The following is a 17,616-nucleotide window of genomic DNA, read 5'->3' as shown; positions in this document are numbered from 1 at the left end:
ACCACCAGCTGTGGGACAGGGAGCGGCCTTCCCTCCTTGCTTAGGGACACATAGGTGAAGAATGCACTGACAGCCCGATACCGCTCCTGAGACTCGTCCACAAAGGGGTCAGCATCCACAAAGACCTCGATCTCCATGGACTTATTGCTCGTGAAGGTCATGCGCCCAGAAATTGTGATCACGCTGCCTGCAAGACACAGAGGAGTTCATCAAGCTTGGCCCACAGTAGTTCATGCCTGGGTTACCTTCAAGACTGGGTTACTGCAGTGGACTCTATGTGGGGCTTCCCTTGCATCAGATCCAGAAGCTGCAGTTTGTGCAGAATGCTGAGGCACAATTGCTGATGGAAGTAAAGACTTGTCCGCACCTCTGCTCAGAGATCTGCACTGTTTGCAGATTTGGTCCCGGGCCAAGTTCAAGGTGTTACTATTGGGATACTAAGCCCTGAATAACGTAGGACCAGTCTACACCTGCGAGACTGTCTTAACCTATATATGCTCACTCGACCGCTTTGATATGCAGAATTGGCATTGTTAGGAGCATCACCTGTTCTGCTTTTGTAAGAAATCAATCTTTTGGCATGGCAGCACCTGCGCTTTGGAACTCCTAGCCTATTGACACCAGGCAGGCGGTTTCACTGTACTCTTTTGGGTGCCTGCTAAAAGCTTTTTGATTTAGACAAGCCTACCCAGATATTTAGAATGCAGATGTCTTTTTAGTTTGTTGCTGGTTTTTATTTATTTATTTTTTAAAAAAGTTATTGCCTTTACTAATAATCTAGTTGTTTTATTTTTTGTGTAAACCTTTTTATCCGCTACAATCATGCAGTATATAAATTTTATGAAATCGACCAGGTTCTCCAACAGAAGGCAGAAAGGGCAGGTGAGGGGCCAGAATGCCAAGCAGCACTTTTGATGCAGGGAATCACACAAGATGAGCTCAGGGAGTCTCTCTTATGGCACCTCATGTGGGTTCATGGAGGTCAATCGGCTCCCTTTTACATAGCAGGGTCCCAAGGAGGAATTCCATGCTTCTTGAGTGTTTAGGTCCTATAAGAACATCGGAAGAGTCTGCTGGATCAGGCCAAAGGGGGTCCATCTAGTCCAGCATCCTGTTTTCACGGTGGCCGACCAGATGCCTGATTAGGAAACTCACAAGCAGCATCTGAATGAAAGAGTCCTCTTCCCTTCTTTGGCTTCCAGCAACCAGCATTCAGGTGCCTTGCCACCTCTGACTGTGGAGGAAGAGAATAGCCATTGTGGCTGGCAGCCATTGCGAGCCTTCTCTTCCACACCAGGCTTTGTCTGTTCAAAGCAAGTCTTTTACCAAGGGTAAAATCAGTAACAGTGGAATTCATGTCAGTGCCATGCACAGCAGCACTTTAGGTACGTGCAAGAGGTCCAGCAATGAAAAACCACCTGGGGGAGCAGGGAAGGGTGCTGGGTGCCAAGTGGAGTTTGGCAGCTCAAAGCTGTTAAACAGTGTTGTCTGCAGCTATCTAGGGTGGAAAAAACTGTACTTTTAACTGCTCCCCCCCCCACCAAAAAAGTTCTGCAAGTTGTTTGGATCCTAATGACAAGATGAACTATTACCAATTAAAGCAGGTTTGTTTTTCAATTTCCAGTTTGATGTCATCATTTGTACTAGATAAAAACCAGTAGAACAGAGCTTGACTTAGAAGCTACAGGCACTATAAACACTATAAAATAAAATGAAACAAGCTGTAAGAGGGCAACTCCAGCTTGGGTAGCTTTTTGTTTATTTATAACTTCTTTTTTTTCCAAAGACAAAGATCTTGTCCAGTGCTGGGGCAAGGAAGGCGCTGGCAGCGAGTCAGCAAATTCCTGAGAAGCAGCTCTGGGCATCTTTTCATGGGCATCACTGGGAGCCGCACAACCAGGCAAGATTGCAAAAACTGACCCTTGTCAGAGATGCCAAAGGTGTTTCATGCCATTGTGCTGTCAAATCCATGGGCCAGTCCCAAGCAATTAACATGAGGGTGATGGAGCAAGACGTCAGAAGTAGCATTATAATCTGCAAACCTGAAAAGTTAGCTAAAGTTCAGTGGATAAAAAGCTCATTTCGAGAGGTGATACGATAGCCCGCTTCAAATATCTGTAGGGCTTTCACATGGAAGCACATTTGAAGTTTTTTAAGCAGAGTTTGGATAGCTGTGTGCTAGGGGTTCTTTAGCTGTGATTCCTGCATTGCAGAGATAGAGGATAGATGACCCTGCGGTCCCAATTCTACAGTTCTATGATATGGGGGAATCTGTGTTCAATTCACAGCTCAGCTGTGGCAGCAGCCCAGCGCTGATCATGGGTTAGTGTCCTATCCTCCTTAACACATCACAAACATGCTGACAAGACCTACCTGTCATCTTCTAAGCAGAGAGGCCACAGAACTGCCTTGACTGTGGTTTGCTTGTTGCAGTTGCACCAGTAAACCATGGTCCCTTACACACACACACACACACACACACACGGAAACATTAATTGCTTTTGTATGTGTGCACTGGGGATACAGTACACAGGAACAGCAGGGGGAATGATTCAGCCTGCAGTCTCCCCCTGGGAACCCAGGCCTCTACAAGCTGACCTGATGGCTACAACATTCAGCCTATTTTATACCCCCCACCCACCCTGTCTCTGCTGCTGATTTGCCTGATCAAGAATTCTGGAGAACTTTAGAGGAGAGAGAGAGAAAGAGCCTGCCTCCCCACCCCCCCGACCAGGTTTCAAGGTGGCTCACATGGACTGAAACAACACAGGTAAAATGCAAAAAGCTAAAAACACACACAAAAGATAATTATTAAAAAGTAATTAAATTCTAACAGCTGTTGTTGTTGTTGTTACAAAAACCCTATCTACTGAAAGTGTGCCATAATTTTCACCCATTTGGCTTGGTCCCATTTGGCTGTAGATTTTTGGAGCATCTTAGGGACCAACAGACAACCCTCCTGATTTTATATTTACTGTATCTGCCATGACAAATCACTTGTTCTGAAATATTTGCTTCTATTATTTTGTTCAGATGCACATACTAAGTGTGTCATAAGTCATCTTGATCTTTAAAAACAAAACATAAACAAGCAAAACGGAAATGTGGGATAAACACATTTTCACTAATTAAATGAAGCCAAAAATGCATTAACGGTGAACTTTTAGTTTGCAGCACCATCATTTATTCCATGGCGGCAGCCGGGGTGGGGGTGAGGGGCAAATTAATGGAAAGGTACCATTTTCCAGCAAAAGCAATACATTCTGTGCTCTAATTTGTTCGTCTAAGTGCCCTACAGATTATCCAAAGCTGGCTTAGACTTTGCAAATAGATGTCTAGCAATCACTCAAGTGAGGTTTTCAAACACAGGGATGACTCATGGCCCACTAGGGCAGACCCATCTAGCCCACCTTCCTGCTTCCCACAGTAATCTATCAGATACCTCTGCAAAGCTCGCAAGGGGGGCTTGAAAACAACATCCTGCTCTCGCTGCTGTTGCTTGGCAACCAGAACCCAGAGGTACACTGCCTCTAAACATGGAGGCTCCATACTCTGAAGACACATAAGGCTAATTGATGAAGGCTAAGGAGGTCTGAGTTTGGGCTTTATTTATTTGTTAAATGTATTTCCCACCCTTCCTCTCAAAGGAGCCCAGGACAATGAACAAGTGATAAAAAACGATATCCAGATACAGATGCAGCGTGGGAAAGATCTCAGCTTAAAAGGCTTGCTGAATGAGGAAGGTTTTTGGTAGGTGCAGAAACAGTGCCTGTCTAATATTCAAGTGGGGGGAGTTCCAAAGGGTACATACAACAACACTAAATGCTAGAATCCCGCACTAGGCAGAACAGAGCTTCTGATAAGATGGCATCTGCAGCAGGCCCCCATATGCAGAGCACAGTGATCGACTCGGTATATAAGAGGTGAGACAATCTTTCAGGTATCCTGGGTCCCAAGCTGTATAGGACTTTAGACACCAGAATTAGCACCTTGAACTTTGTGTGGGTGACTTCATGAGCTGCTTATGTTACGGACAGTCGTGACACCTTCTGCCAGTGAATTCTGCAAATTAAATTATGATTTGTGTGAAGGTCTGCTTCTGCTGCCAGACAATTTCCCTGGATGACCCTGGGTTCTGGCATTACAGAAGAAGGAGTGGGGAGAGCTTATAAAAGTATGCATGGCATAGAGAAAGGGGATAGAAAGAAGTTTTTCTCCTTATTTCACAACATGAATGGACAACCACTAGCAAAGCTGAATATTGGAAGATTCAGGACAGATAAAAGAAACGACTTCACCATACAAATCATAAAATAAAAACATTGTCCAGTAGCACCTTAGAGACCAACTAAGTTTGTTCTTGGTATAAGCTTTCGTGTGCATACACACTTCTTCAGATGCACACGAAAGCTTATACCAAGAACAAACTTAGTTGGTTAAACCACAAAGCCAAGGACTTGCCAATCAGAAGGTCAGTGGTTCGAATCCCTGCGACGGGGTGAGCTCCCGTTGCTCAGTCCCTGCTCCTGCCCACCTAGCAGTTCGAAAGCACACCAAAAAGTGCAAGTAGATAAATAGGTACCGCTCCGGCGGGAAGGTAAACGGCGTTTCCGTGCGCTGCTCTGGTTCGCCAGAAGCGGCTTAGTCCTGCTGGCCACATGACCCAGAAGCTGTACGCCGGCTCCCTCGGCCAGTAAAGCAAGATGAGCGTCGCAACCCCAGAGTCGGTCACGACTGGACCTAATGGTCAGGGGTCCCTTTACCTTTAAGGTGCTACTGGACATTTTTTTTATATTTTTATATATATTTCAACTGCATCAGACCAACATGGCTACCTACCTGAATACAAATCATAGTTAAACTATGGAACTCACTCCCACAGGAGGCAGCTATGGCCACCTATTTGGATGATTTGAAAAGAGGACTAGACACATTCGTGGAGGATAAGGCTATCAATGGTCACTAAGCATGATGGCTATGCTCTCCCTCCACAGTTGGAAACAGCAATGCTTCTGAATACATTGCTGGAAAGCCCAGGAGGGGAGAGGGCTCTTGTGCTCAAGTCATGCCTGTGGCAGGCATCTGGTTGGCCACTGAGAGAACAGGATGCTAGACTGCATGAGCCCCCTTTGGCCTGAACCCACAGGCTCTTCCTGTTTTCACACCATTCCTGATTTTAAGACTCATTGCAACAGCACTGACATGTTACCCCAGGAATCAACCTAACATGCTCCTCCAGAGACACCCACGTTATATAACCCGCTGAGAGACTGTAGCTGACAGTGGGATCCATTCGGGCACAGGAACTTCTCTTAAGCAGTCGCTCTTTACCACCCCAGGAAGAGACAACAAGAGGGTGTTTTGTAAAATGAACAGCGTTGGAGGAAAAAGGCATGCAGTGGCAAAACCTTTCAGAAGAGGTTCATGACGTGCTGTATTCAGTGCTGGACCTGCTCAGCCCATTAATTTCAAGTGGTTTACTCTGAGTACACCTAAGCTCAATGCAGCCCAAGGCATGCGTGCGCCAAACGGCTGGGTGCACATTTCAGCCTTGAGCGCATCACACCAATCCTGGCTGGAGGCATTTTATTAAATCATATTATTAAGTCAAATTTGTAGGTTGGTGCCCACTACCTTCCACCACAAAAGTCAAGAAACACAAAGACCCTGCCTACATCTTGGAATATTCTGGCCTGCTCATTTCAGCACCTGTTCTTCTGCCACGCCTCACCACCCTCTGTGCATTTGCCTGACGGGCTGCAAATGTCAGGCGTGTTTTTGAATTACTGAAACTTGGGTTGTAGATTTGTGCTCCCATGCACTCCCCCCCTTTTTTTTAGGTTAACAGCCTGAATCTGCTGTTTTATTCATGCACAGAACAGCCTACTCTGCAACTTTAAGCATTAGAGTGGGGGGGGGGGGAGGAGAGAGGGAAAGAGCCAATGCAGAACACATGACTATCGTTAAAACACACACTGGGGGGTGGGGATGGATGAGGAACAGTAAAGTCAGATGGTTTTTCCACATCTCTGCGATTGAATAAGAGCACCTAATCAGTTTTGACATTTAAAAGAGAAACAGCAGGTTCCATCTGTTAAGAGATGCTATTATCTGTAATTTCAAGCCTCCTTTGTGATGTGAAGGAAAGGAAACGGATCCCTTAGCATGGAAAGCAAACAAGACTGATCCCCAGAACAGAGTGTGTGCGTGTGTGTGTGTGTGTGTCCCCTCCCCCTCCCCAGACACACATCTGGTTGGAAAAGGAAAAACATAGCTAGTGCCAGACACCCCTCCCCCTCAGATACAGAATTCCAGCTGCTGAGAGGGGTGGCCCAAGTCAGCCTGGAGCCCGCTAGATGTTTGGAACCACAATTCCCATTAGCCTCAGTCAGGAGGTTCATGCCCCTGTCACCCCCAGCATCATACAGCTATGCTGGCTAAGGCTGATGGGAGTGGTATCTCAAAACATCTGGTGAGCCCCAGGCTGTCCCACAGCAACTTGTGGGCTTGGGACCCACAGCTGGGTTGCAGCCTGGTCTATGATCGGTCGCAGCACCAGTACCAGACAGATGCATGTCTGGGTTCAAGGAAGGAGCCAGGTCTGAAATCACTGAAGTCCGCTAGGCAACACTGAGGCGACCATCCCTTCGTTTCACTGATGACCTGCAGGAACTGCCATTCAGAAGCACCCTGTCTCTAAAACATGGAGGCACCATTCAGTATCAGGGAGCAAATAATAACAGATAATACATCCTCCTCCATTAATTTGTCTAATCCTTCTTTAAAGATGCCCATGAGCACACCCCATGGCAGTGAAGTACAAATTTCTGCACTGTGTGAATGGACAGTTTGTTTGTTTTTGTCTGTCCTGAATCTACAGTCCAAATCTCCATTAAAAGAGAGTTGGACAAATTCATGGAGCATATCAATGGCTACTAAACATGATGGCTATGTTCTACTTCTACAGCAAAAGCCACACGGTGGGAGAGTGCTCTTGTGGTCAGATCCTGCTTGCAGGTTTCCTTTGGGGGCAACTAGTTGGCCATTGTAAGAACAGGATGCTAGGCTAGATTGGCCACTGGCTTGATCCAGCACACGCTTCTTATCTTCTTATTTCACAATATGATCCTGATTTCTTATTACGAGAGAACTTCTCTGCACACACTGCATAATTTTATGCACCTCCATCATGTCAACCTTCTCCCACAAACTAAAAGAATCAAATGCTTAACTGCTTCCTCATAGAGGAGGTGCTACAATCCCTTGACAATTCTCGTTGCCCTTATCTGAACCTTTCTCAGCTCTGTAACAAGATGGCACACTCAGATAGCATTCTCTGCAAATACATTAGATGTTACTTGGTTAACGCCAAGCTTGACAGCACCCCCCTAGCAGTAAGACGCTTATAACATTTGGGAACTGCTGGTATTTCTCCACAAGGGCAGCTCATCTCCAGTGCATGTCTAATACTTCTTCATAAGATCTATTTGGGCAAAATTTTAACAGGTTCATGATTTCCTTTTTTTCTCTATAGCAAATACCCCAGAGACAGGTAAAGGCAGGAGCAAAGACACCCGGAAGGTGTGGAAGCCGTCTTGCAATGTTATTGTCTTCTTCTGCTCCAAAAGGAATTACACACAGCTGGAGGCTCAGTCACAGAATGTGTCATGCCAGAGTTTGTTGCACTGGGTGTATGTGTTTCTCATGGAATTTTCTGTGAACAAAGGTATCCAATACCCTGGTGGTCACAGCCAGATGAAATAATGTGGCTCTTAACCTTCCTCCAATAGGCTACATTCCAGTCACACGGAAGTCCCTATACACATGAACACACCCCTCTCCATCCACAGAAGCAGGAGCCATTCAAGGACATGCTCTAGCCAGGCAAAAGCATGTCAGGAGGGTGCAGAGCAGGACCAACGAGGGGTGTGGCCTGCGGAGAGTTCCGAGGGGCTGATAAGAGAGTTCTGGGGGCCTGAGATCACACATCTCTGCATTAACACATTCGAAACAGCCAGCAGAGATAAACAACAATTAAAAGTCATGGAGGGGGGGTGAGGTCTTCGTACCTAAAAAAATTAATCCCCCCATCAACCCTTTCTGCAGAAGAGAGTTCTGCAGGAAGGGCTCCCCACGGGGGACAAAGCAGCCTCTTCAGTCACCACCCACCTCACCTGGCAGGGGTGATTAAAGAAGGAAGGCCTCTGGTGCTGTTTGTGGGGCCTAAAAGCAGGTGGGTGGGCAGGTGGATAGAAACTGAAGACACAAGCTGTGTAGGGAAGTGGCGGCTAACCCACGACCTACCCAAATGGTTTGTACCACCCCCTCACAAGATCCGCAACAATTTTGCAGTGGTGGTAGCAGATTTATTTGTTAACACATAAATGTACCAAACTACTCTACAACCACTCAGTGTTTTCGGTGTGTTATGGATGGCTTTGTGCTAGCAACTGAGGCAGGATCAGCACTGTTGGTCACCTCCTGCTTCCGCATTCTAGAACGCTCAGCAGTTTTTCCCTGAGTGCAAAAATTAGAACAAATAACTTGCTATTTTGAAGGTTACTGTGGCCAATTAGACCCCAATTAATGTAAGTGGGGGAATGCAACACTGCCGGACCAAGGTGTCAGTGAGGGGGGAAGAGAGGATCTAAATGTTTTCAAAGTAGTGAAACTCTCATCTAAACAAAACAGTTCCTTGAAGCAGCAGCTAAGGTTTACTTGAGGATTTAGCCCCCATGTATTGCTTTTTTCAATTCATATCTCCAGCAACCATACGAAGAAGGGGACAAATGAATCAGCAATGTATCAACATTGAAATTAACATTGACTTCCAAACCCTGCATAACTTGCCAACTTTACTGTAAACAGCAAACCTTAATACCTTGTCACACAAACATGCCCCCCCCCAAAAAAACCCAAATATTTTTCCTGGTTTTTGTTTTGCTTTTGAACAGGGGCCTATCTGATTCCAGCATAGTAGCATAAACATAAACAAACAAACAAAATCTCTAGAGGATTAAGCACTATCTTTGGTGACCCAGCATAGAAAGAAAGCAGATAAAAATGTCAAGAAAGGAACATATCCTGCACGCCTCCACTCTCAACTGCATTGTGTGGTAGGTAAATAACACAGATGTAAAACATGAAGATGGGAGGGAAATTGCACTCCCTCCCTGCCCAGCTGGTTGCTTCCATGCCCAAATGCCCAGTTTGGATAATAAATTTCGGGGTGTTTTTTTTTAAAAAAAAACATTGACAGAGAAAGAGGCAAGTCCCAGGGTTCATGTAATTTTAAAGTCAGCTGTGAAAGGCGTCCACCCCAGTGACTTGCAGCTGGTGAGCTGTCACTTCTGGTATGAATTTGCCTTGGGTAAGGGACAGACAAGCGGCAATTATTCCTTACTGTGCGCCCTGGCTTGTGTGGGTGGGAGCAAAGGCAGCTTGCTTTTTCCAAGTTCACCCCTGAGATGGAAGAGCACGCAGCCTGGCTAGGCAAGAAGCTCATCTCCATTTAGGAAGGGTTTGGCTTCCTAGCACTAGATTAATACCTGCAAGGCTGAAAAGCCCTACCGACAAGAAGGCACCCCACGAACCGGCACGTCAGGCTGGGTCATTTTAATAACTTCCTATTTCAGAAAGCAGGAATGAACAGATCACTATGCCAATTGTCAATTTCTCATTGTTTAATCCTAATTTTGTCCTGCCCTGTTTCCACATTAATCTGCAATTTTCTAAAAAAAAACAGAAATCAACACACACAAAAATTAAATATGTATTTAGGTATTGTGATGAAGTATTTTATTTCAAGCTTTGAAAGGTATTTTATCCCAACACACACCTTTTCAAATGCATTTTTGTATGTTTTTTCGAGGAGAGAACCGTCTAGCAAACGCTAAAGGATCATTACAATCCGATCTGTGTATTAGGTTTGGGAGGTGTGAATTAAGATATGCCAGCTTTAAAATTTGGAGCAAAGTAAATTCTCTCCCAGCTTTAATGGAGAGAAGGTTATGTGCATATGTGTGTATTGTTGTTTTTTAAAAAAAGGTTTATTGCGGTAGGTCAGGGGTGTTCATTACAGATCTCAGATTAGCTTCAATGTTGCCAGGAAAAAGCTGGCGGCTCAAAGAGAACAACGCCGAATTGGAACTCTATGAACTCCTGCTGAAATTCATGGGATTTTTCCACTGCAGTCAGAGACCCAACACTGAGTTGGAAAAGTCAGCCATTCAGGAGGCTGTTTCGCTCCACGCAGGGGTAAACACCTCTGACCCACATTCTATCCCATAAAGATTTTGAGAGCTAATTTAATCCAGTCAAGCTTTCAGAAACAGAACATGCTCAAAAGTCAACGCGGCAACTGACAGTCAGAAGGGAAGGGCTTGCTTCTCAACTCAAAGGTAAATGTCACTGAGTCAAGAGGGGGAGCTCCTTCCCACACCCTACTAATGTTTTCATGTGTTTTCCTCAAAGAGTCTCAGCACTACCCACATGGTTTGCTGGGGCACACTGTGGATCAAAAGAAACAGCTGAGGGCTCCTGTGACCCAGCTGGATGTGCCCACAAGGGAGGCTCCCTGCTGCACCCCTGCATGGTTCAGTGATAGCATGCCACTGTCTGTAGCACCTAGTATTTAGGCAGAAGGAAAAAGCTATCATGCTCTCATCCTGCCTGCGGCTCACCGCTCTTAGGAACCAAAGCTGGACTGGATGGCTCTCTGCCTGATTCAGCAGAGAGATGGAGGGAAATATATACTGACTTCTAAGTTCTCTCTATACACATAACAGAGCATTCAGTATTGGTTCAGTATGGTGGGAAACGCAGCCCTGCTTGGAAGGCCACTGACACTCCATGCCCTTGCTGGAAAACCGAGCATTTCTCCCTCCCTGCTAGGAGACATGGTGTGGCAGATTTCAAAGATCCATGCTGGGATTACCTTCCTTTCATTGCAATGCAATGCAATGTACACTCTGTATTTTCAAATATATATTCCATATTATTTTAATTCTATTGCAGTTTAATTGTTGTTTCAATGATTATCTTTCATATGCTTTTAGCTTTTTGTACTATATCTCAATACACGTAAGCTGCCTTGCATCCTAGTCCGGGAGAAAAGCGGGATATGAATAAATATAATTCATAAAATAATAATAAAAATATTGTAGGATTCTGCAGAGCAGAATCTAGATCTCCCTTCTACCCAGTTTCCCTTTGTCTTTGAACGGCAAGCGTATTTGGAAAAAAAAAACCAGCGGAAGAAGCAGTGCTCTGCCAGGGATGTTCTGAGCCGGGCACAGGCAAAAAGTGCAGGCTGGGCAGCAAGTCGTCAGGACCACAGAGAGCTCCCTGTGGGCTGACAGCACCTTCAGGCCAGATGCAACTGGCTGACCAGCAGGGAGCTTGGAGTATGGCTTGCCTGGAGCCAACTCAAGGCTGATATGGGCTTTGCAGAGAAAGGGGTGTTTGAAGTCCTGCCCCCTAGGAGAAAGCATGCAGTTCCTCAGGCGTGGGATGCCTCCTGAAGCCCCAAACTGGTCACAGTGGTCTACAGGGATACAAGGGAATCTGGGGAGGTGAAACTGTTTTCTAAGGAGCAGAGGAGACCTCACTGCCTGCAAGGACTCTTCACTTGGGAAGGATGAATTGTCCATAGTAGAACATCAGCTTTGCATTCAAAAAACCCGGTATGCCATCCCCAGCACCTCATGATAGGGCTCCATGCCTAAACCCCTGGAGATACATTGCTGGCTAGTGCATACAACACTGAACTGGATCCACCAATGGTCTGACTCAGCATAAGGCACCTCCTTATGTTCCTCCTTCCATGCGGCGATCTCTAGCAGGGCAGCCAATTTGCTGTCTCTTACAGCAGTTCAGGCATCTGGTCCTCTCCTTCCTCAAGTCTTTGGACCCTCCGTCTGACTTGGGAGTAAGGCCAGCGTCTTGGGCCATGAAAGTGTAAATGCAACAGAAAAAATGAAATGCTTATGCCCACCCCCACCAATTTACCTTTTTTAATCTTTTCATGGAAATTGATGGCATCCACGGATGCAGTGACTATGTTGGTCTTGCAATGGCGAGCAGCAACGATCCCAGCTACCTCATCCATCAGCTTCATAGTAACACCTGCAGGAAAGAGAATGGCCAGTTATTAACTGAGGCAGCCACAAGAGGAGGAAGCCTGCCCCATCTGACTGGGTTGCCCCAGCCACTCTGGGCAATAAGCAACCCAATTGCCCTCTTCCACCCTCAGCCACTGGGCTCCCCACATTCCTCCTCTGGCTCCTAAGTCTTGAGCAGAACCTGCAAAAAGGCTTTCAGATTTTTCCTCTTTAAGGACTGGAAAGCTGCTGTTTGGAAGCATGCAAAAATTACTCTGTTCTATCCTGGTGGCCATTCTTTCAGGCTGCAGAAAATAAATCATACAACTTCTCTACGGAAGTGCAGAAACTGGCACAGCCCACAGAATTCAGCAGGTTGAGTGTATCATTTTTTATGTTATTTTAAAACATGCATGTTTCTAAATCTTAAGGACGCAAACCCCCTCCCCCAAAACCACACCAGGCTCAGAAGCATATGGCATGCCTCTGAAGCCAGAGTGGGGCTTCCTTCATATCTGGGCTTAAGAGGCATGAGCATGGATAATATTGACTTAGTTTTATAATGCTAGCCCATCAGTTCCCTTAACATTCCGTTCACACTGCAGGTTACAGAACTCTGGCTATTTTACTGCTATACTGGCATGCTGTGCTACATTTTATTCATACCAGTGGACACAGGTGGCATAAAAACAAATGTCACTAATCTCTCCCTGCTTTCCACACAGGCATGTTTCTGTTCCCCCATGTTCCCCACACCCATAAAAATAGCAGGAAGAGTTGTAAGCCGGTATAGGTAAAGGTAAAGGGACCCCTGACCATTAGGTCCAGTCTTGGTCGACTCTGGGGTTGCGGTGCTCATCTCGCTTTATTGGCCGAGGAATCCAGTGTACAGCTTCCTGGTCATGTGGCCAGTATGACTAAGCCGCTTCTGGCGAACCAGAGCAGCGCACGGAAACCCTGTTTACCTTCCCGCCGGAGCGGTACCTATTTATCTACTTGCACTTGACGCGCTTTCAAACTGCTAGGTTGGCAGGAGCAGGGACCGAGCAATGGGAGCTCACCCCGTTGCGGGGATTCGAACCACCGACCTTCTGATCGGCAAGTCCTAGGCTCTGTGGTTTAACCCACAGCGCCACCCGCGTCCCTGTAAGCCGGTATACTGCCCCAAATTTTGTCACTTTGCTCCCACAATTTTCCAGCTTAAGGGGGTTGCAAACAGATCTCTCCTGGAATCAAATAACATGGAAATGAGCGTTAAACATGCACTGTGTTCCATTAGTTTTCCAGAAGTGGCTTTTACGTCATGTGAAGGCTCAAATACAATGCAGTTTGGGGGAAATTGGGGAAATAGAATCAACTGCTGTGTGGACGCAGCCCTGGTAGGGCTTCAAAAAGCAGAGGTTATGTCTTCCCAGCAGCCTTGAATTCTTATCTTAGGAATTAGCTACACATGACTAGTTAAAGTTTTCAGCACTCAGTGACACCACTGAGGAAACACCCCAACTTCCCTCCAGCAGCTGGATCTTTTCCCCCCAAAAGTATTTGTGTGTTTGTTTAAAACAAAACAGGAAAAGCCACAGAACAAAGAACATAACAACGTTCCAGGAGTCATACCATGACATAAACACTGAAATATTCCATGATGATATGGCAGACTCAGCCCGGCAGGCCATTAGTTAGTGTATTGTCAAAGAGCAGATCCTCCAAACTTTTATCTGTGAACCAGATGGGAGTATACAGATTGGTGCGTTTCACAGCAGATACTACAAATGTGAACCAAATTCTGGTGAATAAATCTTGTTTAATTAGGTCTTTGTGCAGACTTCTTTCATTTGTGAGCTTTTCTGCCAAGAAAGCTCTCCAGGCTCGGTCGAGCAAAGCAGACAGAGAGACAAGTTTGAGGCTTGTTTCCAGTTTTTAGCAATTTCCTGTCGAGGAGCAGCAGCCAGTGAGTGCTATCAAGCCTTTCTGTGCAAGCTTGTTATTTGAATTCTAGAAAGGGGATGAGAGCTAAGGACAGAGATCCACAGCTAGCTAGACTGTAAAGGAACACATTCTCTTAATATCAATTCTTAAGAGTTCCAAAATCCTGACTGACCAGAGAGGCCTTTGGGAGTAGAGCACAGCCAGAATCTAGAATACCCATCCCGAAGAGATCTGCCTCGCCCCTTCCTGGAGGGTCTTCCACTGCAGGATGAAGACCTACCGTATTTTTCGCTCTATAACACGCACCCAACCATAACACGCACATAGTTTTTAGAGGAGGAAAATCCGTAGGCATGCCACCCGTAGGCATTCCCTCCATAACACGCACAGACATTTCCCCTTACTTTCTAGGAGGGAAAAAGTGAGTGTTGTGGTGCAAAAAATATGGTATTTTAAGGAAGGTCTTTGGTTGCTAGTGATCTTAGTGAACTCTGGAGTTTACCTCTGCTCTTTTATTGCTGTTTCTTCTTTGAAGTAGTAATGTTTTAAGCATTTTTACTGTATTTTCAAATTCCTTTTTCTTTGTTGGGCCCAGCAGCCATTTTTGGAACGGCTGGACACAAACATTTTAAATAAATGCACAATACATACTGCAGCTTAACAAGGCCCTAAGATCTTCAGAGAAAATGTAGCTGATTTTGGAAGGACAATAAAATGCGCTGAAATTTTAAGGTCTGCGGGGAAACAGAATTCCTTTCCTCCAGACTCTCTTTTGGAACGGTCTCTGATCAAAAGGAAGCCTGCATTCTTCCTCCAGGCTTCAATTTCCACTTCCCCACAAGGTTTAAGGAACATAAAAGAAGAGGCCAAGCCATTCTTCTACAGGAAAAAAACAGGCAAAGCAATTTAAGGCAAAGCACAGCAAGTGTTACAGGCAAGTGGAGCATTCATCACAGCAGGTAAGAAAGGAGGGGAGGGGGAAAGAGGAAGGACTGTGACTTATGCACAAGTCAACATCCATTCTGACAAGATTTTTAAGCAGCATAGAGGCCTTTGGGAGGGGAGGGTGTGAAGTAGCTTCTCACACTCCTAGCTGAGTAAGATTGTCTTCCATGAAGACAAAGTAAAGCCTGTTCTCCAACTGGAGCACTCGCAGGCCAGTGCTTCCCAGTTATCAGTGCTTATACTACATTTTTAAAGGCTTGCCTTGAGAGCATCTTCAAAACCAAACAGGGGGTGGGGGGTGGGGGGTGGGAGATGAATTGCTTGAAATTTTGGTGCTACCGCTTTGATCCCCGAGTGGGGAAGAAATTATTTACTTACAGTGCTTTTTATACATATATGCAATACAATAATGACAGTTTTCTTGGACAAATTAAAAGTAGCTGTACAAAAAAAGGACACTATGAAAATCTAATGCAGCACAAAATCAAAGATGTAACCACAACACAAAGGTCACAGCTGCACTGAAGATTTACAGGCCTTTTAAATTCCTGGCGTACCTATATTTGAAAGAGAGAGATTGAAAAATAAGATTGCCCATGTTCTCTCGGTCCTGGAAGTATAATAAATTAGGTGACGGGCAAGCCACTCTGGGTAGTGCACTTTGAACAGAGGGATGCTCCAAGCATCCTGCTCTCTTTATCATTAGCTGGAAACAACAGAGGAAGAGACAACTACCATATTTTTCTGTCTATAAGACGCCCCCATGTATAAGAAGCCCTCTGTTCTGGGGGACTCCAATTTAAGAAAAAAATGTGTATTTTACTATCCATGTATAAGACACCCCCAAATTTCTGACATTTTTTAGGAAAATAACCTAGTCTTATACACGGGAAAATATGGTATATCTGGGACTGCATCCAACCATGCTCCTGAGCACCTCCACAGGAGATGATGGCTGGGTAAACTAGCATGGGATAGTGCTAAAAGGGTCAGATTAGGACTGAGTGAGACAGGGCCACTAAAGCCTCCTCATTTCTCCATCCCATTGCAGGCCCCAGACCCACTGGGAGGCACAGCCAGCTGTAGACAGCAAAGCCCCCTTGTGCTGACAGTTTCGCTCTCACTGAGAGCCAATGGTTGCCGCAACGGTTAAATTTGTTGGACTAGGACCTGGGAGACCGGGGTTCAAAACCCCACTCGGTCATGAAGCTCACTGGGTGGCCTTGGGTCAGTCGCTCTGCCTCTTTCTGCCTAACCTACCTCACAGGGTTGTTGTAAGGATAAAATGGGGGAAAGGAAGAACCATATGTGCTGCCTTGTGCTCCTTGTAATCAATTAAAATAATCTCCTGGTCCAATCTGCTGCATCTATTCCATGTCTGACACTGGTTTTCTGAAAGACTTCCTGCATGCCACTACATTTGGTCCACGTGGGCAGACATCAGGCTTTTTAGAATGGGGCAAAAGAATCAGATTGACATGGGGAAATGGCTTGCAAGTCTCTCTCTCTCTCTCTCTCTCTCTCTCTCTCTCACACACACACACACACACACACACACACAATGTTCTTCGCTACCTAGCATCATGGCCTGTGAAATAAAGGGCGTACAGGTTAGGAAGTCAGAGAAAGACGCAACACCATTTCTTTTACTACTTGCTTTCAGCGTATTCCATACAGATGCAGCCGCCCCTCCACCCCCCGGCCTGAAGCAAGGCAGTGTGGCTCCAACTGACAGGGAAGCTAACAGTTACTAAAAATACCCTGGCAAGTGCACGCTCACTAGAACCGTGACTTCCTTCCTTGCACTGCTGTTAAAGCAACAGCAACAGGAGGAAGAGCATGTTGTCTTCCTAAAACAAGGACCGTCACTTCCCCCATCATGCTGTGTGCTTCCCTAGAAGCAAGGGTGGAAATGCTCAGTGCACTGATGTAGCAGCACGGAAGAGAGGGACAAGTGATCCTATATGTTATGGGGGAATCATGCAAAATAGGAAAGCTGTTTAAGTGGCATCTGCGTCTCTTGTTTAATGTGGGGGATCTGTCCTAAGCACAGCTCATCGGCGGCAGGCCGGGTCTCGTGGACACCCCATGAAGCTGAACATTGGAGGATTCGGGGAAGATAAAAGAAAGTCCTTCTTCAAATAGCGAAACTATGGAACTCACTGCCACACTGGCTACTAAGTCAGGCTATGCTCTGCATCCACGGCTGGAGGGAATAATGCTTCTGAACACCAGTTTCTGGAAGCCAAAGGATGCTTGCTGGTTTCCTACAGGCATCTGGTTGGCCACTGAGAGAACAGGAGGCTGGACTACATGGGCCATGCTTATGTCTGTCTCAAAACACAGCCAGGGATAACACGTGAGAGCTTCAAAAATCCGAACTGTATTCTCAAACTCAAACCATGATCTTATCTTTGCACTCATGGTTGTGAAACTGTGCCAGCATTTAGCTATGTTTGGCGGGGGGCGGGGGGGACAGTACAGTGCCACTCTGTCTCTCTCCCCTTTCCACGTGACCTCAGAGAGGACGTCTGGAACCAGCATCACAGTGGTATGAAGTGGATGTGGGCTAACAAACTGAGACTTAAACCAAATAAGAAAAAAGTTTGGTAGATCCCGATTTATAGGGACACAGGTGGTCCTA

General features: G+C 45.9%; 1 protein-coding gene across 4 annotated transcripts in view; it reads right to left on the bottom strand.

The window, feature by feature from the left end:
- The window catches only part of ACOT7 (acyl-CoA thioesterase 7), a 63,897-nt gene that overhangs the window by 9,343 nt on the left and 36,938 nt on the right, over positions 1 to 17,616 (bottom strand). For all 4 annotated transcript variants that reach the window (XM_083513227.1, XM_083513226.1, XM_083513228.1 and 1 more), the window contains 2 exons: positions 12,010 to 12,126; positions 3 to 187 (listed from right to left, as the gene is read on the bottom strand). In XM_083513227.1, the coding sequence (XP_083369353.1) occupies positions 3 to 187; positions 12,010 to 12,126 (302 nt within the window). The remainder of the gene's footprint in view (positions 1 to 2; positions 188 to 12,009; positions 12,127 to 17,616) is intronic.

Source organism: Podarcis liolepis (genome assembly GCF_965112155.1).
Source record: "Podarcis liolepis genome assembly, chromosome: 7".
Taxonomy (NCBI): domain Eukaryota; kingdom Metazoa; phylum Chordata; class Lepidosauria; order Squamata; family Lacertidae; genus Podarcis; species Podarcis liolepis.
This window is presented reverse-complemented; position numbering and strand designations above follow the sequence as displayed.